Raw genomic sequence first — 23,094 nt, 5'->3', positions numbered from 1 at the left:
CTTTATCATGTTTTCCAGTTTTTCAAGAATGGTCAGAAATCAAGAGTTCTATATGGAATTTTTCTATTTTTAAATACCGCTAATAATTTCTTTAAAAATCACCATGTGAACCAAACAAAACACATCTGTGGATCAATTCTACTCACAAGCCGTCTTCAGCCATGGATCACAAGTTTGTGACTCTGCTCTAATGGTGTCCTTAACCACATTCTACAAAAAGAAAATATTCCACCAGAAAAGGGCAAGTTGAGAGATCGCAAGGGCGTAAGCCTTCTTTCTGTTCAATATCATTTGTTTATAAGCAGCCTGGCTTTTGGAGGTCAAATTCCTGATACGAAATCGTGGTCCTCCCATTCTACCACCTGGCAAAATTGGTTGAGGCAATAGTGTGAAAACCATTTTTATTTCAGGCAATATCAGAAGAGAAATCTTGATCTCATATAATCTTAATCAAGTTTCTCATGAGGATAATCTGTGGTACATTCATGTGTATATATTAATATTTCTCAGATTTAATAGTATTATGTCAGGAGATTCAGTAATTTGGAGTGTTAATCAATCAAATGAGTCAAGAATTTGGGGAAACCTAAATGTCAAAATAATCATCATTTAGTCAGTAAGGCTGAATTATAAAACTGCATCTCCGTGCACACTTTCCCTAGGGATAAATGCTTAAGCCATTCATTAACAAGTTTATTACATTAAATAACAGTACCACATTTCATCTACACTTTTACTTAGGATTTTTACAGTTCTCAGCTATCTTACCTCTTCTGCTGGTCTGTGAGCTCTCAGAGTATCCACTTCTGATTTTTTTTGCATCCTTGCTAGCCAGCAGGCACCATGCTGGGCACTTAGAATTTTCAAATGTACATATATATGGAGGAAAGGAAGGAATGGCTGAGTGTGTGCCAGATCCCATCAGAGGTACTTGTAGCTTTGGGTGGGGACCTTAGTTTACCATGATTTGATTTTTTGAAAGACAGACTCCTAAAGCACAGATCTGGACAAACTACTTATTTGGCTCAGGTACAGTTAAGGGCATTTTAGTGTAAGTGAAGGGACACATACTTTGGACACTAATGTTAATTTTGCGTTCAACAAGATCATTTCGCTAGTTGTATATTCTCAGGCAAATGACTTAATTTCTTCGTCCCCAGGTTTCTTTAGATGAAAAAAGCAGACTTTTATTCCCCCTCACGTTATCATAGGGACAGAATGAGAGTGTTTATAACAAACATATGTGTGTATGTTTGTGTGTATATACATATCTGACACACATACACAAAGCAATTTTTAAAATACAAGTGGTTCTTTTTTAATGCTGATTTCTGTCTTATGCATTTGCATCATTTAATAACAAATTATCTACTGAAGTATATTTTTATAATATATTACTTAAAATATATTTAATAAAATAGGTAAGGAATATACTTAAAATATATTCCTTACCTATTTCCAGGAAGACCTGCAGCAATGTACAAGGTGAAGAGTCATATGTGGCTTACATTCTTGGGCTGCATTGTTGCTGCAAACGTGCACTAAACTGACAGTTCTGAATTAAAGGGAGGACATGAACATCCTAGAAAAGTTTTTAAAAGAACAATCATAAAAAAATTCTAGCTGGGTGAACTTTGGAGGTATTGGGCATTTTAGAATGAACTCTGGTTCAGAAATTACTAAAGGGGCAGGCAGAGCTAGGGGAATTTCTTGTCTTCTTGGGTCTTGGTGTTGAGAATAGCTATGAATTCTAATAAGTTCCCCCAAATACTGGCCGGTGCAACAAGAAATCTTTGTGGCTCATGGGTGTGGTTCATCTGTGTAGAAAAGGCCCATCCCACCATTATCACAGCCCATTCATCGCAGTACTAGGCAGGCACTAGGACTAGTCAGCACTGGGGAAATGAGTGTGCCTTCTGCTGATGACTACAAAGTGGGGAGACAGTATGAGGAAAGGAGACGACAAGGAAGAACAAGAGTGGAAAGGGTTTAACTTTGCCTTAGTTCTGGTTTTCCCCGGAGAGCGCTTGGTCATCTAGCAGAAGTTGTCTGTGCAAGGGGAGCTGGAAATAAAGCAGATAGAAATTAATATATAGGTTTTCCATAAACTGAAAAAGCTGCACTTGAAATCACCAATGTGTCACATTGATCTCTGAGAAAAGAAGGGAAATGGGGCTGAAAAGAATTTTTCTCTAGGTCATGAGAAGCCTTGGTGAAAAAGCACAAGTTTGGGGGTATTTTTTTGAACCAGAGTGACATTTGTTGTCACCAGAATAACCATACTTGTCTTGGCATGATGATCAGGACCTACAAGGTGGCTCCTAAACGGACAAACAAACAAACAAAAATCACCTCTATAGGATAGGAATTATTTTCTTAATTCTGAAAATACTGAACCATAAAAGGTAGACACAAGGCATGTTATTTTTTTCCTTCTTTGGGTAATGTTTGATATGCACAAAGAATCACATCTCTTGCAATAATTGTGAGGTTCCCCGGTGATCCTTGGCCCCAGGTGCATACACCTGCAAATATTTTTTTAAGGAATTCCTAACCTTCATTAACTACTTCTTTTCTGAAGGGTTCAGTTTTTACATACTCACTGAACCAATATTTATTGTCCGTTATATACTGTGTACTGTGCTAGGAACATCTTGGTCTACACTTTAAAGGAGGTAATAGATGTGCAAGAGATCTGAGAAAGGTCAAATGAAATAAAATCTGTGGGCTTATTCTTCTCTCACTATCCCCAGCATTCTGGTTTGCAATAATCACTTTATCACATTAGATTTTACATTATGTCCAGTAATTAATTTGTCATAAGGGTCATGGCTAAGTTGGGAACTTCCCAGCAGTCTCAACTGATAGTTCTTAGAAAATATACCTCTCGATTTTCATATTCTACCCCCAGACCAACTTTTTCTCTTGAAAAGGCATTTACACATGGGTTTTTCCTGCTTGTGTTTAGATATTTTAATATCTTTCATCAAATGTTGTTTGAGCATGGAATATAAAGAAACCTGAGCTGCCCTGGTGGGCATTATAGTCTTGATGGGTGCCACAAGGCAAGGTGGACTGTAATAAAATGACATTATAAAGACATGATAGAAGAAGCATAAGAGCCCTTGAGGCCTTAAGTTATCAGAGAAAATTCCACAAAAAGGTAGGACTTTAGCTTAGTGTTATGAATAGATTGTGTTTGGTTGGGGAAGGTGCAGGGAAAGGAGATCCTGCTGGAAGGTATACAATGAGCAGGTGTGCAGAAGTGGGAATGAGTGTTATAAGCTCAAAGCACTCAGAGCGACTAGGATGCCAGCCTGGCTGATACAGATTTATGCTGAAGAACACTAGGCAGAAAGTGGCTGGTGATCATGAGGCAAGGCACTGGAGAGCCCTAAGTACCGATGGGGCTGAGGGGTTTGTGCTGGCACTTGCTGAGCAACTGTGGCGGTGGGGGCGGCAAGGGGGGTATATGAGTCATTCCTCATCTGGCACTGAGTAGGGAGACACTAGAAGTGAGGGAGCTGGTTGGAGGCTGCAGAAGAAGGCTCAGAAGATTTGGGAATGATTGGCTATAGGTAGCCAAGGGAGAGAAGAGGAAGGGACACCAATGGATTCCAGAATGTTTGGCCTGAGTGATTGGGAACAACTGGAGGTATCTTGCTCACCAATCAGTCCTTCGTAGAAATCTGCCTTTCAAATGTCTTTCTTCCTTTTCCATTGAAAAATCCCGCCCCCTCTCCCCCGCCGCCCCTCCTGTTAGCTGAAAAATCCCCCCCCCACCCCACCCGCCCCTCCTGTTAGCGGTGGAACCTGATAATAACCACAGTATTTACTCTCTCCTCTTTTCTAATGTTGCTTTCCTACCAAAAGCATAAAACCTCGCCAACTATAAAATGACTCATCTTTGGAGAGTAATCACAATTGGCAAAACAATTTAAAAGTCTTGTCAGCTTCCCACTTCCCCTCTCCCTGCAAATTTTGATCCTATGTCTAGGAATGAAACAACAACTATTTCTAATATCTATGTTTTCTCCCCTGCTTCTGTTGTCAGGCATTAGTTGGTGGTTAAGTTCATGAGTCCTTTTGTCTTAGCTTATTGAATTGAGGTCTAACTGAATTGAGGTTTTCTTTTTAAGTTTATATTAAAAGCAATAATATTCTGCACTTATTATTGCCCTTTGTGTTTTAAAAAGCCCTTTTTGTAATGTTATCCATTTGAACCTTTACTGAACAATCCTATGAAACAAGCTTAGCAGATATTATTAGTCTTCTTTAACAGATGAATAAGCTGAGACTGAGAAATAACATGTTCATTTACGTAGATATGAAGAATCATACCTGGAATTAACACTTGGAATCTGGTTATTTAATCACCTCAACACATCCAGGAGAAAAGAATTCAGAGAACCCTATACCCCCTCCACTTATTAGAATGCTTGGTATGTGAGAGAAGCTTCTTCTTCATGGTCCTAAGAGTCAGCCAGGAACTAGTGGACAGAAGTTACAGGAAAGAAAAGATGTAAACCAAAATGTTTGACATGTATTACATATCCTTTTTTTATAAATTGTATTTCTGTGAAGACCTCGCAAATGAGCCCTGGGCAACCTCTTTAGAATTAATTGATCACTATCGGGAAATTGTATATATCAGTTTTGGACTTCCCTTCTCAGTCTTTTGTAATGAGACAACGATCTCTTTTTATTATCTTTCTGATAAGAAGCCTTCACATTCTCAATCTCTTTTTCTTTACATATATTTGTTTCTGAAACTTTTCTTCATCTGTTTCTTAAATAATATTTATTACTTGATGCTGAGCCCTCCTTCAAGTTGGTTGCTCTTCTTTAGTTATAAAACCCAAACTTGACTATATTCCAGAAAAACCTTGGCCAATTCAACATATAAGAACAATGATCCAATGATCCTATAGTTCAAAACTTATTCCTCCAGGACTACAACAGCTCTTTAAACCACAATGCGAGAATATCTGATGGTCATTTGCTGTGTTGTTTTCCTACCAAATTTGTATGTCACTGTAGCATATTTCCCAATAATCCTCCCTCACTAAATTGTTTTTTTCATCAAAATTGACATACAACATTACATTAGTTTCAGTCGTACGACACCATTTGATATTTGTATATACTGTGAAATCATAGTAAGTCTAGTTAACATCCATCACTGTACATAGTTACAGAATTTTTTTTTTCTTGCGATGAGAACTTTTAAGATCTACTCTCTTGACAACTTTCAAATATGCAATACAGTGTTATTAACTATAGCCGCCATGCCATACATTACATCCTCGGGGCTTACTTACTTTGTAACTAGAAATTTGTACCTCTTGACTACCTTCACCTATTTTGCCCATGCCTTACCTCTGGCAACCACCAATCTGTTCTCTGTATCTATGACCTTGTTTTTTTCTTTAGATTCGATATATAAGTGAGATCATACAGTATTTTTCTTTTTCTAATTTGTCTCACTTAGGATAATGCCCTCGAGGTTCATCCAGGTCATTGTAAAAGGCAATGTTTCATTCTTTTTTATGGCTGAATAATATTCTATTGTTTATATGCCTCAGTTTCTTACCAAATGTTTTTTTAATGGACCATGATTAAAAGGTTTTAATTAGTTGTTAATTGGTTGCTATAGGACACATTTTTTAAACATTAGGAAATACATGGTGCTGTGGACTAGATGTGTTCTCTCTCCCCATCCCAACTTCATTTGTTGAAAACCTAATGCCCAAGGTATTAGAAGGTGGGGCCTTTGGGAGGCACTTAGGTCATGAAGGTTAGTGCCCTTATAAAAGATATCTCAGAGAGCTAACTTGCCTCTGACTATGTGAGAACACAGTGAGAACTCTGCAGCCTGGAAGAAGATCCTCACCCCATCATGCTGGCACTCTGACCTGGATTTCCAGCCTTCAAAACTGTGAGAAATAAATTTCTGTTGTTTATAAGCTACTCAGTCTATGGTATTTTGTTATAGCAGCCCAAATATACTAAGACACATGGTAAAAAGAAAAAGGATATACAATGAAACGCTTTCTTCCAACACCTACCCAGTCATTTACTTTCCTCCCACAGGATCCAACCCAATTTCCTGCTGTTTGGATATTCGTGGAGATAGCCCATGTGCAATTCTTAATACAATTGGCAATGTGCTTTAACACTGCTCTGAATCGTGTTTTCAAATTAAATAATATACTTTGAGGATCTTTTCACATTGGTCCACACAGATCTCCCTCATTCTATTTTATGACTGAACAGTATTCCTCTGAGTGGATGTATCATAATATATTCAAAACCCTTCTGAATACTGATTTCATTCTCCAAAATATCTTCTACCAGCTGAAGACTGTCAAAGACTCACTGTTGTACTTCATCTTCATTTTATACCTGTTTGCCAAGTACTTACAGCATTGTGCTTGGTGCCACAGGGAATGCACAAAGCTGTAAGTTTGGCATCCTCTGCTCTCTAGGAAACTACAGCCTCGTCAGGGAGAAAAGATATGGAGACGAGGGAGAACTTCTTGATTGCAGTTCAATCCTCCCACAAATTTCCTTTGTTTTCTTGCTAATGGCCTTGTATCTGGTACAAATGACCTTTCTACTTGTTGGATGTGCATATATGATTGTTTGTGAGCCTGATATGGCTTATACGGGGAGCCTCTAGAGCAGGGATCGAAAACTCAAATGCCTACAGGGGCCAGGACGGAGACCTAAGTGAGCAAAGTGAAGCAAATGAAGTGAGCCAATTGAGAGAGCACAAGCTCTGTTTAAAGGGAGCAGCCAACTGCTACTCTGTTCCAGGAAATTCCTCCTTGTGGGTTGACAGATCTAATAGATTAAAAGGAATCTATGGGTAAAAGGTACATGGGATCTTTCTGTTTTATTTCTTACAATCTGATGTGAATCTACAATTATCTCAAAATTAAAAGTTTAATTTAAAACATAAGTCAGAAATCTGGATCATTGTGTGAAATTACCTGATTTATAAATGTAGGCAAAATTTCAATATTGTGCAATCCCAATGTCTGTCAACCAGATATCGCCCAGGACCCCCATTTTGCTATCTGCACAGGTTATGTGTTATGTGCTGTTGATTTGGCTCTTGCTCCTGGCGACCTGTGCATAGCTGGAGCATTATAATTTGATTTGTATGAAGCCTGTGGCAGCCCAGTCCATGAGTTTGCTTGATAGGTGCTTCTTGTTACTGTGATTTCCATCATTGACAGTGGCCATGTTCACTTACTTGTTGAATTTCTTCTCATTCCAGGTCCTTGGATGTGGCTCTGTTGCCCAAGCTGTCCTCAGTCGAGGGCATTTTGGAGGAATCGTCACTATGAATGTTGGATTTGCAATGTCAGTCGTAATGGCTATCTATGCGACTGGAGGTGTCTCTGGTAAGTAATAAAAATATAACAGCTACTATTAAGCATTTCAATGTGCTAGCACAGTCCTGGGTGCTTTATACACCTTCATTTGTTTAGATCCTGCAAGAATATGTATTTGATTCTATTTTTAGAGATGATAACATTAAAATAGCTAGCAAATGGCAAGTGACTTGTGCCAAGGCAACATTTAGCAAGAGACAGAGATAGGACTTAGAACTCAGAACTGACTGATTCTTAAATCTGGCCACTGAGTCATATTCTTCATCTGTCGATACAATTTTTTACTTGCTTGTAACCATTTGCCAGGTACCCTGTGAGTAGCCCAGTGAAGACTGCCACTCCAACAGAGAGGCAAGTCCTGGACCTTGATCCATAGCGGTCAGAAAGAGTCTAAGTCACTTAACGAAATGTCTGGTGCTTTCACAGAAGTGCAAGCATGATCCAGAAGGTCTTGGTTTAATTCTGCCCTGAGTGGTGGGCTGATTAGAAGCAATTTCCAAGGTTCAAGAAGCAAAATGAAATGCTGTTTAATGTAGCCTGGGAACTTAGGAAGGGACTGTGAAAACGATCCAGTTCCCAAAGGCTCCTGGAATCTTTCAGCAGCCTGGTCTGGGTGTTCAGAGCACTAAGATTGCTGGTGATAAGGGAGGATTGGGAACCTCTGTATGCTGGGCACTGTGCTGGCTGCTGTACGTACTTTAGCTCCTCTCTCTCTAGCAGGACCGTGATGAGTGCTAGTGTCTCCATTCTACAGAGACAACTCCAGCTCTGAGGGATTAAGTTAATTTCTGCAAGTCCCATAGCTGGTAAAGAGGCAGACTAAAGATTTGACCCAGGTCTACATGACAGCGAATCTCGTGTCCCTATTATTATACAACATTTCCAATGGCCTATTACAGGAAAGGCATTACAGGCAGGGCTTGCAGTTAAGCCAGCTGGTCTGATGACAAGTGCTGTCATTGGAGCACAGAAGAATGACTGCTTAGACTCTCTGGGAGGTTCCTTGGGCTGGGAACCTAGAACAGTCGTTTGCTGTCTGGCACCTTTTTAATAGCACAGTCAGACTCAGATCCTGGGGCAATCCAGGTTAACATTCCTGTATATGTAATTTGTTTGAGATGAGCAGTGTTTCTTTTCAAACTCCTGCCAAGCCTTTGCTGTGATCCCAGTACTGTGCTGCTTACCTAAGGCACAAGAATGAGCAGGGAATCACCCTGAATTTGCCAAGGCTTAATTACAGTGCAGGCCTCAACACCAGACACAGATGAATTAGAAGCATACAGGATATTCCACCGCCACCCCATACATTCACACAAGTGGAGTTTCTACAAACTGCTATATAAATGTGGGCACGTTCTCAGCTAGTTTGTTTTGTTTTGTTTTGTTTTGTTTGCTTTGTTTAGGTGGAAATGTGGGATGTGGTTTTGGAGTGTTTTGCTTATATAACACCCTGAATCGAATATCATCAAATGTTTACTTTAGGATTAATTGGTCTCAGATGCGACCCGTGTAACTAACACCCTTTACCACCACCGCTGTCCACATCTTTTTGCATCCACTGATATACTTGAGAATTCTAGTAGTGACCATAGGAGGAAAAAGGGTAGGAACCGGCAGGAAGGGGAAAAGGAAGTGAAATTAGTATGGAATCTTCCCATCTGGCCCCTGAACTAGGGTTAAGCCCCTGCACTTAGAGGGGTGAAGGCCAGAACTGATGGGACTCTTTTCACTAGAATCATTTCTAGGTAAGGGTTAGGAGCTGGCCAAATTTTTTATGAGAGATATCCCAAAATTCAAGCAGAACAGCCTCTGAGCCTGGCTCATAAAAGGTAGTACTGAGTTGGAAAGGGAACTTATTTCCCTCTCTCTTTTTGGAACCCAGCACTGTTCAGGCTTCTGGGCTGGTGGCTCTGGAAATGTGCACAGACAACACATTGTCCCATCAATGACATCCATGCAGACTCAGTATTGGCTTCAACAGCCGCAGGAACAGGAGAGGAAGATTGTGTGAGGGAGGTGACTGTCTCATGGTGGCTACAGCTAACATAATGGTTTGTGGGCACCTGTGAGGCCCTCTTTGAAGATTCCAAAAATAACCAATGTATATTGGGCACACACATAAATGAGATCCTATTGTGTGGTCACAGACTGGTAAGGTGAGCGACATTCCAGTTTTGAAACATAAAACATTACCTTACTGCTTCCCTTGTGAACATGCCAGTTCTGGCAACCCAGTCGGGCCAGTCAGAACCCATAACGCCCTCATTATGCAGTGTCTCCCACCGAGCATTACACTGCCTGCTTGTACTTAGGCTATGGTGGTTGTTTCTGATGTAGCATTCTATAAGTAATATAAATTCAGTGAAAAAGCAAAATCGATTTGCTTAATGACAAGGCATTAAGATTAGAATTGTCTGTGGGTGGCGGGGAGGAGGGGACTTGTCTAGAGCAGAACCGTGAAAGAGTTCAGCCTGTTCACCTAAGTTTTTTCATCTCAGACCTCATGAGCTCCAGCTGCCCCTCGGGGCTCTTTGTGTGAATAATCTGATCATCACAACAAAGTGGCAGGACCAGACTTTAGTGCAGCACTCTCTGGCTCTAGCACTTATGTTCTTTCTACTACACTGCTCTGCCTTGTCCTTCGGGTAAGCCAGAGTGGCCACTCATCTCTGCAAGGAGAAATTTGCCTCATTGCTTAGCAAAACTCCCTCCCAGACACATCCTCTCTGACCACCAAACAACTTTCCCTCTCTATAGATCATTGTAGTCCGAGCTATCTAGATAAAGGCCTCTGACTATTTAGTTCTTCAACTTTCATATCTTAAACACCTACTAAGTGCCTTGTACCATACGAAGTCCAGGGTGACTAATAGTACCTGCCTCTGGGTGGTTATGAGAAGTGAAAAAGCATAAACCTACCTATGGGAAGTTTTATTTTGGAAGAGGAGCTTGCTAAATAACTCCCATTCATGGACTCATCTGAGGGAAGGTACTTTTTTTGACTGGAGGTGATTTCTTATGTCCCCTTGTCCTTTCACAATGGGTCCTTCCCGCCTGGCTACCTGGCAGCTACCTAACCAGCCTGTGGGAGAAGGAGAACAGGGCCGGCTTCAGGAACTTCCCACTGCCCTGTGTGTTCCCTTCTCCTAAGCCCTGTTTCTAGTTTTTCTAGTAGGCTGTGCTGCTAGTCTCCAGAATTATGACTCTATTGGATTTAAAAGTAAAGCAAGGCAGTTGATATAATTCTTCAGGAAAACTGTGCTTTTAATATTTGCATTTTCTTGCTCTTATTAGCCCCTAAGTGGCAGAGGCAGGTGTAGAAAGGACCTTTGTGGTTTTGCCAGCAGCCAGAACTCCTCCCTGCTGCAAATCCACTTTGGCTTAGAGACTCGGGAAAAGCATAGTTTTCTTCAGAGCAGGGAGCTTCCAAATACAAACTCACCTATAAGTTCTGTGGAGGGTCAGATGTAAAGTGTCATCACCATCATCATCATCACTCATTGGTTTACGGCTATTTCTACAATCCAGAAATCCACATTTCAATGCGGTCATATTGACAGTAACTCTAATCTTCCCTCTACATAAAATCTCACCTATAGTCTTCAAAGGAACATCATTTGTCCCTAAGAAGTGAGCCAAATACTCAAAGATGATTTTTGAAAATTTTTTTTTTCCTGCCCAGTACAGCAGAGAAGCTTTATAAACTTGGTAAAAACTCTGTAAGTGGTTTAGAACATAGGATCTAGAGTTCAGATAAACCCAGATTTGAATTCTAGTTCCACCACTTTAACCATATGGCCTTAACAAACTTACTTTAGTTCCGTGCCTCAGTTTCCTCACCAGTTAACTGAAGTAGTATTCATCTCACTGAGATCTTATGAAGATCAAGTGTGTGTAATACTCCTATGATAGCATCCAGCAAGTTTTCAATAAGTGTTGTTACTAGCAAAGCCAGCTGATGATATTAGTGACTTAGTACAGAGCAAACTCTCCACCTGATCTTCTGTCTAGATGAGAATCAAGAAAGCCGATTTCTCTAGCCATAATGTAGGTTGGGGTGACAGAAATGTTGCTACATTTCTGGGTGTAAGAGAAATATATTATTCTTGCAGAGGAACTATGGAGAATCCCCTCAGACACTGTGATCACCTCAAAATAAACTGAGCCCCTTACTTCAATAAGAGGCCCACCAACCAAGGGTCATTTTTCCTTAAAGAGATGTCTCTTTTCAGTGCGAAGATCGCTGTTATATCCTCTGGATGTGGACTGAGGAATTGCTAGATATAGACTTAAACCTTATAAGGGTATTGACTTTTTAAAAATATGTTCAAGTTAACAGTTTACATCAATTGCTTTGAGATTATTGCTTCATAGTTAGAACCCAGTAGATGATAGAGAGAGAGAGAGAGAGAGAGGGAGGGAGAGAGAGAGAGAGAGTTAGTTTTAAGATGAAGGGATTCCTGACCACAAAGAAAGACAGTTCTCCTAAATAGATGCTTTACATAAGGGTGCATTAAAGAATATTCATAACCTCAAAGTACCAAAAAGACTGGGGACTTAGTCCAGTATGTGTGTGATATATGACTGTTGTCCAACTCTTCTACCTGCGGAAGGAAGGAAGGAAGGAAGGAAGGAAGGAAGGAAGGAAGGAAGGAAGGAAGGAAGGAAGACTGAGTTCTGCCCAAGGTCTCTAGATAAGGGTTTTTTTTTTTTCATAATAATTCTTCCTGACCTGCCCTGTGACATTCCTAATCTTATCTTCATTGCAGGTGGCCACATCAATCCAGCTGTGTCTTTTGCAATGTGTCTTTTTGGACGAATGAAATGGTTCAAATTACCTTTTTATGTGGGAGCCCAGTTCTTAGGTGCCTTTGTAGGGGCAGCAACCCTCTTCGGCATTTACTATGGTGAGTAAGACCCCTGGGTCCAGAGGTTAGGGAAAGCTGGACATAATTTGAAAGTCAGAATTACTTGGTAGGAAGAGATGAGATAAGGCAAGAACAGGAAGCTGTGACAATTGTCAAGAGATTGTAAGAGTTTCCGGTTCTATATAGTGGGGCCAAAACTATCATTAGGGCAAATTCATGAAGCCTCTTAATGAAAATGGTCACAACTTAAAAGGGGAAAGAATTTAAAGGAAGCCTATATTTAAGCCCAACCGGTGCTACAATGTGAATGTGCACAAAATAAGTAATAGGCTGGTGGCTTCTTTATGGGTTTCTCTGATTTGGCTGGGAGAGGAGGTGTTGACTGGTGGCGAAGGGTATGAGAAGTATTTAAAGAAGAAATCTGGAGTGAAGTCTTTGAGGAAGGGGCACAGCCGAGAAATGGGCTCAGTGAGGAACCGCTCCCCAATCCCCAACAGCCAGGGCTTCTGTTCTGCAAAAGAACAGAAGGACAGACACAATACTGATGATTGAAGACCCAGATTCTAGTTCTTTGAACTAATTAAGTACGTATGTGACTTAAATAAGTCACTTGACCTTACTGGTCTCAATTTCCTCCTGAAAAAATGAGAGAACCTGTAGTAGGAGAGACCTGGGGTCAGTGCTGGCTGTGTGGTGACTGCTGTCTTGAGGGCAAACTCACTGTTCCACAATGCCCCAAATCGTGGACTGGTATCAGCGGTTACTGAGAACACTCTGGGAATTGTGAATTCTGCTTAGAGTAGTTCTCAAGTTCCACTTTGGCTTTTGGTCAACCTCAAAAATTCCAACAATTTCTCACAAAAAAGATTGGTTTCCAGGACCCACAAGCTAAGGAGTCGGCTCAAGTTCAGAGTGAACCGTGAAGGGCAGCCAGGGCTTTCTATCCTTGACCTACAATCCTGTGACTTCCGGGCATTTCTTAAACTACCGTACTTTAAAGTGAAGAAAGGCAAACAATATTGATCTGCCAAACTGAACCTGAGTGTTTGACTGCAGTTGGTTAGCACAAGAGCTGGCATAAGCCTTCCTCATTCCTGCCCAGAGAACACTAATGTGCCAAAGCTGTCTTCCACAGATGGACTCATGTCCTTTGCTGGTGGAAAACTGCTCATCGTGGGGGAGAATGCAACAGCACAGATTTTCGCAACATACCCCTCTCCATACCTGTCTCTGGAGAACGCATTTGCAGACCAAGTAAGTGTACATTCAGAAGGCCTGACTTTGGTGAAAAGACATGATTTCTTAATGGGACTGCATGGGAGCAGCATAGACCTATCAGAAAGGAAAGGCTGTGTTTCCAAAGTCAGAGATCACTGGGCATCACCAAAAGCTTTCTCAACAAATTTTTGCCTTTGTCAAAGTCGATACCGTTAAAAGAGTTTGCTGCTTCCTCTTTAAATTATTCACATCAGTTGAAGTCCAGAAAAGAGTGGATGACAGGACATTTCAACCCCTGCAGGGGCAAATGGGGTCTGCCTCGCTGTTATGTCTCTTTTGTGCACATGATCTAAGTGTGTAGGCTACAAGAAAAGACATTGTGATCTCAATTCAAGGACTGTGAAGTGTGGTAGTTGAGCTTTAGGCTATCACAGATCCTCTGTGTCTGCCCATGTGCACAGGTTCATCTAAACCCTCAAGGTATCTCAAAGTGCCAAAGTGTCTCTGGCTTATTGACATTTAAACAAGCTGCATCCAATCTGCATTTGAATAGACCCATGCAGTTCAAACCCATGTTGTGCAAGGGTTGACTTTAATGGTTAAGCGAGCATATTTACTTTATGATTTTTCCATATTTTATATTATTTACATGATATTGTTCTCAAATATCCAATGGGGTCAAATTGAAAGATTACTTTGGTGGAGTTTTTTAAAAATGCATATTTCTAAATTACTGCTGCGTTTCTTTTCCAAAATGTGGTACATGTTTAGTTCTACTAGAAAAGCCTGAGAAAACTGGTATCGTTTCTCTAATATTTGGTATTGTTTGCAGTTTCCATTACAAATCAGTTTTTTTCCACTTGCTTGTTTCTTAACTTTACTTTTCTCTTATGAATTTTCTGTTTATTTCCTTTGAGCATTTGCCCATTGATGTATCGCATAGTTTGTCGCGCAAATTTGAATGAGCTTCTTCATTCATTCTTCCAGCCTGAAGTCTGTGTTTCTCTGTTTAGCTACGTTTCTGTTTAGCAGGATAATGTCGTAAAGATAGTCTCTAGAGCTGAACTCTGGGTCCACACTTAACTGCCACTGACTAATCTGTAAAAGAGAGTAATATTAGCACCCACGTCTAGGATCGATGCGAGAAGAGCATCTGGCATGGTGTGCTCACCCAATGTATGTTAGTTATTACGAGAGGGGGTGAATTTTGAGGTGGACAAGTGGGCCAAATATAAGCTAAACCCCTTGTACGATTTCTCCTTCCTCAGGTCGTGGCCACCATGTTCCTCCTCATGTTGGTCTTTGCCATCTTTGACTCCAGAAACTTGGGAGTTCCCAAAGGCCTAGAGCCCATTGTCATCGGCCTCCTGATTATTGTCATTTCCTCCTCTTTGGGACTGAACAGTGGCTGTGCCATGAACCCAGCTCGAGACCTGAGTCCCAGACTTTTCACCGCGTTAGCAGGATGGGGGTTTGAGGTCTTCACGTAAGTAATGATGGTGGTGGGGAAAGAAAAGATTTATGCTGTGTTTTATCAAAGAGAGCTGTGTTCTGAGTTGGGATCCAAGAGAATACAGATGGGAGGGTGGAGGTCAAGTGCAAACCCTGGTCATGAATGTGGAATGTTTCACTGGTGATTTGTGCTATGGTGGGGCGTTGTGTGTGTGACAGACACAAAGGAAGGGAACTAAGAATACAATGAATTTTCTAGAACAGTGATTTTCAATCAGAGGCAGTTTTACCCTCAAGGACATTTGGCAACATCTGGAGACATTTTTGGTTGTTACAACTGGAGGGGGTGGAGGAAGAAGTTGTCACTGGCATCTAGTTGGTAGAGGCCAAGAGGCTAGGATACGAAGATACTGTTAAGAATTCTACAATACCCAGCACAGACCCCCACAACAAAGAATTATATGGCCAAAAATATCAAGAGTGCCACAGTTAAGGAGCTCTGTTCCAGAATGATCACCACTAGAACATGAGAGGGTTGAACAAAATGTCCCCAGCAGGAAAAGATCCTTTGTATTCTTCCAATGGAGAATCAAAACAAATCCTACAGATATTCTCATTCCTAGAGCCCAGAATTAGTTCATGAGTTTCCTTCAATCCCACGTTCTTGAGCTTCACTCTAAGAGATCACTGCTTACATCAGCAAGTCACCTATGTTAGCTGCACACAGACCCCTAGAACAAAGATGCCCCAAGGTGATCTGGCCTCCCTTTGAGCCTTCTTGGTGATACACTCAAAGGTCTATGAGTGATGGTGGTTCTAAAATAGGTAGAGATCTTGCCTGTTCTTTCTTTGCTTTGCTAAGTACATGGTAGGAGACCACGTCTGTGGGAGAATGCTGAATCACCTAACACCAAACTCTGAGCTCCATATTCCTTGTTAGCATCAGGGTCTTCTCCTTTATTCATCCATCCAAGAGACTGAATACCTGATCTCTAATTCAAGGCCCCGTACTAATGATGGTAAGGCCCAGTTGTTCCCTTTTATGGTGTTATGTTCTGTTTCACAGGGGGTTATCACAGGCACTTACACAAGGTTTAAGCTAACAAGTGCCATGAAGGAGATCTGACTAATTCCAGGAGTTGAGAGAAGTTTTGCAGCTCCAATTTTAGGAATTATGGGAGGTGGAGCTACGGGCATTTTGTCGTATCTGAACATGCTTAAATGGAGGACAGAAAGAATATTTCAATCAGGCAGAATGCTAAAACAATAAGTAACCCGGTCTAGCTGTAAGGCACATGAAGAAGGCCGGAAAGGGCAATTGATGATCATAGAGGTCGGTCCTAGACTCCCAGAATGAAAATTTTGGATTTGTGCTGCTCCCTGTTCTGTAGGTTATGGGAAGCAGTAAAGGATTTAGGGTAGAAGTATGGCATGTTTAGAACTTCAATTTAGCAAAATTAATCTGATATCATTATATTAAATGGATTAAAAAGGAGAGAGTAGAGGGGACAGAAACCAGTTAGGGAAGAGGTAGGCTGGCTGATAATACTCAACCAAAAAGTTCTCAAGAAATCTTTTGAGGGACAGCAGGTCTCCAAAGTGTCCCGAAAGTCCCCACAACCTCTGGCTATGGAAACCCGTGGAGACTGCGGCTGAGTGATACAGAGGGCTGCGGGAGTCACAGACATTCCTCTTAAAGGGCCATGCGCGGACTTACTTGTTGACGGACTCACTCACTCTGAGCTCCAGTGCTGGGGCAGCTGCTCGAGGAGTGCCAGGGACGTCCAGGGAGGCACTGAGTTGTTGAGCTTCAGCGCGAGGGTTGGAAGGGCAGCTTTCTCCTGGACAGAAGTGTTTGCAGAATGCGTTGTTACTTCGTTGAGCCCTCCCCACTCCCAGCCTGCAGACGGATGCAGGCACCACCATATCTGACTCGCCATCAACCTGGATAACACAGGTCTCCACCCAGGTAATTCCCCAAGACTCTGCCTCCCCCAACTTATGGGCCAACCCAAGCCACTTTCACTGGTTCATTCCATATAAATGTCCTGTCTTGGCTTTTGCTGCGGACTTTCCTAAAATCTCTCAAAGGCTCACAAAACCCAAAGCAGCAACATATGGCTTTGGCATGCTCTGTACTTTTTGCTGAGCAACCCCAAGCCCCGCACTAGCGGCAGCCTGCCTCAGTTTCTAGCTTGGCCTCTCGAGGCACCTACAAGCCCAGCATAGGTGGTAGCCATCTGTGGATTGCTTGGTGACTTTTACCAGGTGGCCCTGGAGGTACACAGGCTGTGGCTGAACTTGGCCTTCAGCTGGATGCCTCCTAGGACTATGCCACTGGGCCCCACAGGACACCTACTACATAAAGCTACTCTACTAAGACCAGGAGACTTAGAAGTCCTACCTAATACATAGAAACAGACACAGGGAGGCAGCCAAAATGAGGAGACAAAGAGAAGTATGTCCCACAAGAAAGAACAGAACAAAGCTCCAGAAAAAGAACTCATCAAAATGGAGACAATCAATCTATCAAATGCAGAGTTCAAAACACTGGTTATAAGGATGCTCAATTAACTTAGAGGAAGAATAGATGAACTCAATGAGAACTTTAACAAAGAAATGGAAAACATAAAAATGGATATGGAAAACATAATAGGGAACCAGTCAGAAATGAAGGATACGATATCTGAAATGAAGAGTACATCAGAGGGAATCAATAGAGTGGATGAAGCGGAGGATCAAATCACCAATATAGAGGACACCCAATCAGAATGGCAACGAGAAAAAAGAATCCAAAAAAATAGATAGTTTAAGGAGCCTCTGGGACAACATCAAGCATAACGACATTGACATCATAGGGGTACCAGAAGAAGAGAGAGGGCAAGAAATTGAAAACCTATTTGAAGAAATAATGATGGAAAACTTCTCTAATCTGGTGAAAGAAATAGACATACAACCGCAGGAAGTTCAGAGAGTGCCAAACAAAATGAACTCAAAGAGGCCCACACCAAGACACATCATAATTAAAATGCCAAAGATTTCATACAAAGAGAGAATCTTAAAAGCAGCAAGAGAAAAGCAATTAGTTACCTACAAGGGAACACCCATAAGACTCACCTGATTTCTCAACAGAAACTTCACAGGCCAGAAGGGCTTGGCACAAAATATTCAAAGTGATGGAAACCCTGGACCTACAACCAAGATTACTCAGCAGAGCTATCATTTAGAATCAAAGGGATAAATCAGGAGCTTCTCAGAGAAGGAAGAGCTAAAGGAGTTCATTACCACTAAGCAAGCCAGTATTATAGGAAATGTTGGAGGGACTTCTTTAAGAAGAAAAAAAAATGTACCAAAAATATGAATAAAGAAAGGCAAGAATAACATATCTATCAACAAGTACTTCAAATGAAAAAGAATTAAATGCTCAAATCAAAGGATAGCATTGCTGAATGGATAAAAAAAGATGAAAAATATGAGTAATAAATAAAATGGCAATAACTACATATCTATCAAAGAATACTTTGAATGTAAATAGATTAGGTACTCCAATTAAAAGATAGGGTGGCTGAATGTATAAGAAAATAAGACCCTTAAATATGCTGACTACAAGAGACTCACTTCAGCTTAAAAGACACATACAGACTGAAAGTAAAGGGATGGAAAAAAGATATTTTATGATAGACCTAGAGGGTATTGTGCTGAGTGTAAGTCAGAGAAAGATAAATGCCATATGATTCCACATACATGTGGAATCTAAAGAACAAAATAACAACAAAAACAAACATACAAACTCATAGATACAGAGAACATTTTGAGGGTTACCAGATGAGAGGGAGGTTGAGAGGGCAGGTGAAAAAGGGGGAAAGAATTAAGTATAAATTGGTAGTTACAAAATAGTCATGGAAATATAAAAAGTATAGCATAAGGAAGATAGTCAATAATATTGTAATTACTATGTAAGTTACCAGGGGCATACTAGTTATATCGAGGTACTCACACTGTGAGTTATACAGATGTCCATTCACTATGTTGTACACCTGAAGCTAATATAATGTGGTATGCCAACTATAATTGAACATTTTTTTAATTATTAAAAAAGATGTTACTGACTTAATAGATGATGGATCTCAAGGGTAGTGCTAATTTTTTAAAAGTTTACCCAAAGGAATGAATTCCTGATGATGGTACTTCAAGCAATTAATACATTTTCCTGGCATCCCCCAAATCATAGCGTGCAAATGACCCTGTGTACACGTAAGACTGGGCCAGGCAGGGAACCACATCTGAGCTCCTTCTTTGATGACTTGTGACCCTGGCACAAGATATTCAGCTCTGATGGAAGGAGGACGGGTTCATCCAGGGAAAGGAGAACCTGTGTCCTGGCAGATATCTTGGACCCTAATCTGATAAATGGCAGTGAAAGATAACACCACAAAATGGTGATGGAAGAAAGGACATGGTGGGCCAAACAATGTGGCTTATGCTTACTTCATGTGCTTCTTGAAGAGGAGGCTCTTAGCTCTTTAAAGCCCATGTGCCTCTCACAGACACTTCTATCTAGATTTGGGGGTGTGGGAAAGGGCGCTGCAAGAACAGAAGGCGGGGTCCTCTCTCCCATGTAGTCAGAGTGACATCTAGTGGATGCTATGTTCAATCTCAGTGCTCTTCCCTCAAGCCTGTATCTAGGCTCTTTGAGTGCTGGGATGATCCAAGTGAAAGAGACCACCATGCAGAAGGAAGAACGAAGCTCAGAGAGGGGGAAACTTGCCCACAGACCTTCTAGACAATCCTGAGATTAGAACCAGGTCCATGAATCCTAGGACGGTCCTCTTGTTTTGTGCTTATTTCTTTTTTTTATCCTTTCTTATTTTTTTTCTTATCAAAATTTGATACAAAACAAAAGGCCCTGAAAAACATGCGTATAGTTATTAAGCATAGCAGTAAAAAGCACGCCATGAGGCCTTCCCTTAAACAGAACACTGTGGAATCCTCGTGTATGCATACCAGTGTGCCCCTCCTTTTCCCCCTGCTTCCTCCGCTGTGCCTTGAATTTTTTTCAGGTTCACCATAACCCTGCTTTAAAAGTTTGTCTCAAATGTATATATCTTCAAACAGTATATTGTACATTTTGCTTGCTTTTGAGAATGAATGGCCCTTTCTACTGACTTATTTAAATGGATTTCTTGTCTCCAAAAAAGATGGTGACAATTCACAAAAGTAGTTGCTTTCTCTCAGAATTATACCTTTGACATTGAGGATTTCTGGAGGGGATTGAGATTCACAGCACAATAGCCTTTTCAGAGAGTAACTCTGAGCTGTGACCTCAAAAAATAAGTAATGAGTTAAATTATATTTAGTAGGTAACTCATATTCTACATTTGATTTTTTAATTCATTTATTTGTTAGCAAACATTTCCTGATCGTTTATTTTTCGATTGCCCTCCCAGACCAATGATGTTAGGAATCTCTCCACATTTTACCATTCACAATCCTCAGGACTCATTTTTTCAGGATGAGGGAAAGGCAGTTCCTGAATAATCAGCCTGAACTTCCCCTAGATTCTCTCAATTTTGATCGTGGGTTCAGGGACAATATTTTCTGAAAGGAAAATAAACGGGACATATTCTCTCAAAAGTACTAATAGGACAATGGAATGGATCATGTGACATGGGGTGTATTGGAAAATCTAGGATGCTGATTGCCAAGTTATAGTGAATTCCCTTATACTTAGCTCTTGCCTAGTTAAAAGGGAGCCATAAGCATGAGAAAGACTAGCTGGTTAATGAATAACTAGCAGTAATACCAGGAGGAAGGCCAAGTGATGTATCACTAATTTCTTGTTTGATTTCAGAACTGGAAAAAACTTCTGGTGGATACCTGTAGTGGGCCCTTTGGTTGGCGCTGCCATCGGAGGCCTTGTCTATGTTCTTATCATTGAAATCCACCACCCAGACCCAGACCTCGAGGCAGAACCACCTGAGGACAAACCAGAGAAATGTGAACTTAGTGTGATAATGTAGTAGCATGCTACTACATGCTACTGGGTTTATAATTGGCTGAGCCGGCGTTCTCTTCAGGAAAGATGGCATTCAGGTATCTGCATTTTCACAAGACTAGCTGTGTTTGTGGAACACTTAATTGGAAGAAGCACCTGAGTGAAGTTTTGAAAACACTGACCTCTTCTCTCCCATTTTCCAGAATAGCATGGCCTGTCTCCTGAATGAAACAGCCTTCTCTCTTGCCCTGTTAATTTAATCCTTTGATGGGAATTGTTATTACTGGATAAGCACTATTAACTTGGATCCTTGACCATGAACTTATTTGGATGGTTTCAAATGCATTGCCTATATGAAATAGTATCACCAAAACCCTTATTTTCAAACCCACTAAGGTTATGTTCTGAATATCAACCAAAACTAAATTAAAAGACAAAACAGTGGTTTCAGTTAACATGTCCATGTTAACACAGTTAACCCATTAGTGAACTAATGGGTTAACTGTGTTAATATAATTGTACCAGTATTGATATTCTCCAAACCTAGGGGTGTCGGATGCAGCAAAATGCAGCTGGAAAGCTCAGGAGGACATTGTGGCATTCAGAAACCTCAGGAAACAAAATAAAATTTGGGACACCAAATGGAATTTTTTCAAAAGTGGAAATCATTTATTAGATTAATCCTTTGGTCTTCGCATTTTTAGAGGACATCAGTTAATTTCCTGGTCTTTAGTATATAATAACTTACAATACAATCATAACCTCAGTTGTGAAAAATACATCGCTCTGTATTTTTAGCTCTAATGTATTTTCCTAATTGCCTACTTGAGGCCAGATATTTGACAAGTTAGTGACTACACTCATTCATTATTCTATACATGCCCTATAAGCCAAAACTGAAAGCCATTGGCTCCTGGTCTAGTATAACCTTTAGAATGGGAAGTCCCTGGAAAGATAATACACCTATTGGGCTTTACAATTCACAAAACACTTTCACATAATATCTAATTTAATCCTCAGAGTGACTGTCTGAGGTATATACTATGCTGCTCATTTTTCAGATAAGGAAACAAAACCTCAGGGAATTTAAGTGAGTCGCCTAAGATCATGTAGAAAGTTGAACACATGTATCCTACACCTTTCAGAAGATTAATATCTGGCTGAGACTCTTGATCAGCCCTTCCTGGCTGGCCATAAGAAGTGGGATTGGCAGCTGTCATAATGTGTACACCTTCTGGACATAATTCTCTTGGATCTTAAGATACAAAGACCTTCACTGTCTGGTTTTATTACCATGGTTACTGAAGCATTAATAAAGGGAAGAGGTAGCGATTTGATCATTTTTTTCTCCTGAAAACATTATCAGAAGGCTTCCTTTTCTAGGTTACCCTTGGTCTAGCTAAGTTTTGCTCTTTCCTCACTGCCAATCTCAAGCATTATATTCCTCGAATTGGTGTCACTTTAGTCAAAAGAGTCTCTACGAGTTACAAGCACCAGAGAAATTGCTACATCCAGTGATTCACCTTCGGTCAAACTGTTAGAAAGCCCAGAATTTCCCAACTGCTTTGTGATGATAACAGAACAGCAAAAAGTGAATGTGAAATATCTCTAGTGACCTGTGTTCTGTAATCTATTGACTGATATGTGGAATTATTTTCCTGCTATAAAACTACCTGGATATTGCTGATTTGAAATAAAATCTTTTGTTTGAGTTTTTATAAGTATTAAGACTGCTAAGTACACTTAACTGAGAGGTTGTCTATCTTTTTTTACAAATTGGGAGCCTTTGAAAAATGCCAATGCCCAGTTGGTCATTTGTAAATATCTCGGGTGATTTTAATGTGCAGCCAGGGTGGAGCACATCGACTTGGTTAAATTAAATGGGTGTAAAGTTTCTTTGAGAACCAAGTCTAGTGGTGGCCGGGTAATCCTGGTTGGAGTCTCAGTCTTGGGATAGGATTCTCATGGATTAGAGAGCAGTGGTTCCCAATAAGGGGCAGTTGTGCTCCCTTCACACTCCTACCCACCACACTAGCATTTTTGGTTGTGACTGGGGAGGGAGTGTCACTGGCATTTGGTAGGTAGAGGTCAGGGATGCTGCTAAATATCCTACAATGTGAAAGACAGACCCCTCCCCCACAATAATTATTCAGCTCAA

General features: G+C 40.8%; 1 protein-coding gene across 2 annotated transcripts in view; it reads left to right on the top strand.

Moving 5' to 3' along the window:
* AQP9 (aquaporin 9) overlaps nt 1-22,609 on the top strand; it is a 36,808-nt gene extending 14,199 nt beyond the window's left edge. Inside the window, exons 2-6 of one of the 2 annotated variants that reach the window (XM_006920323.3) lie at nt 7,286-7,412; nt 12,173-12,310; nt 13,407-13,525; nt 14,758-14,975; nt 20,793-22,609. In XM_006920323.3, the coding sequence (XP_006920385.1) occupies nt 7,286-7,412; nt 12,173-12,310; nt 13,407-13,525; nt 14,758-14,975; nt 20,793-20,961 (771 nt within the window). In that variant the 3' untranslated portion in view covers nt 20,962-22,609. The remainder of the gene's footprint in view (nt 1-7,285; nt 7,413-12,172; nt 12,311-13,406; nt 13,526-14,757; nt 14,976-20,792) is intronic. The other variant, XM_025038889.1, reaches the window with a different exon arrangement.
* The last annotated feature ends 485 nt before the right edge of the window (nt 22,610-23,094 follow it).

Source organism: Pteropus alecto, unplaced genomic scaffold (assembly GCF_000325575.1).
Source record: "Pteropus alecto unplaced genomic scaffold, ASM32557v1 scaffold86, whole genome shotgun sequence".
Lineage (NCBI taxonomy): Eukaryota > Metazoa > Chordata > Mammalia > Chiroptera > Pteropodidae > Pteropus > Pteropus alecto.
Note: the sequence above shows the minus strand (reverse complement) of the source record. Positions and strands in the feature narration are given on the sequence as shown.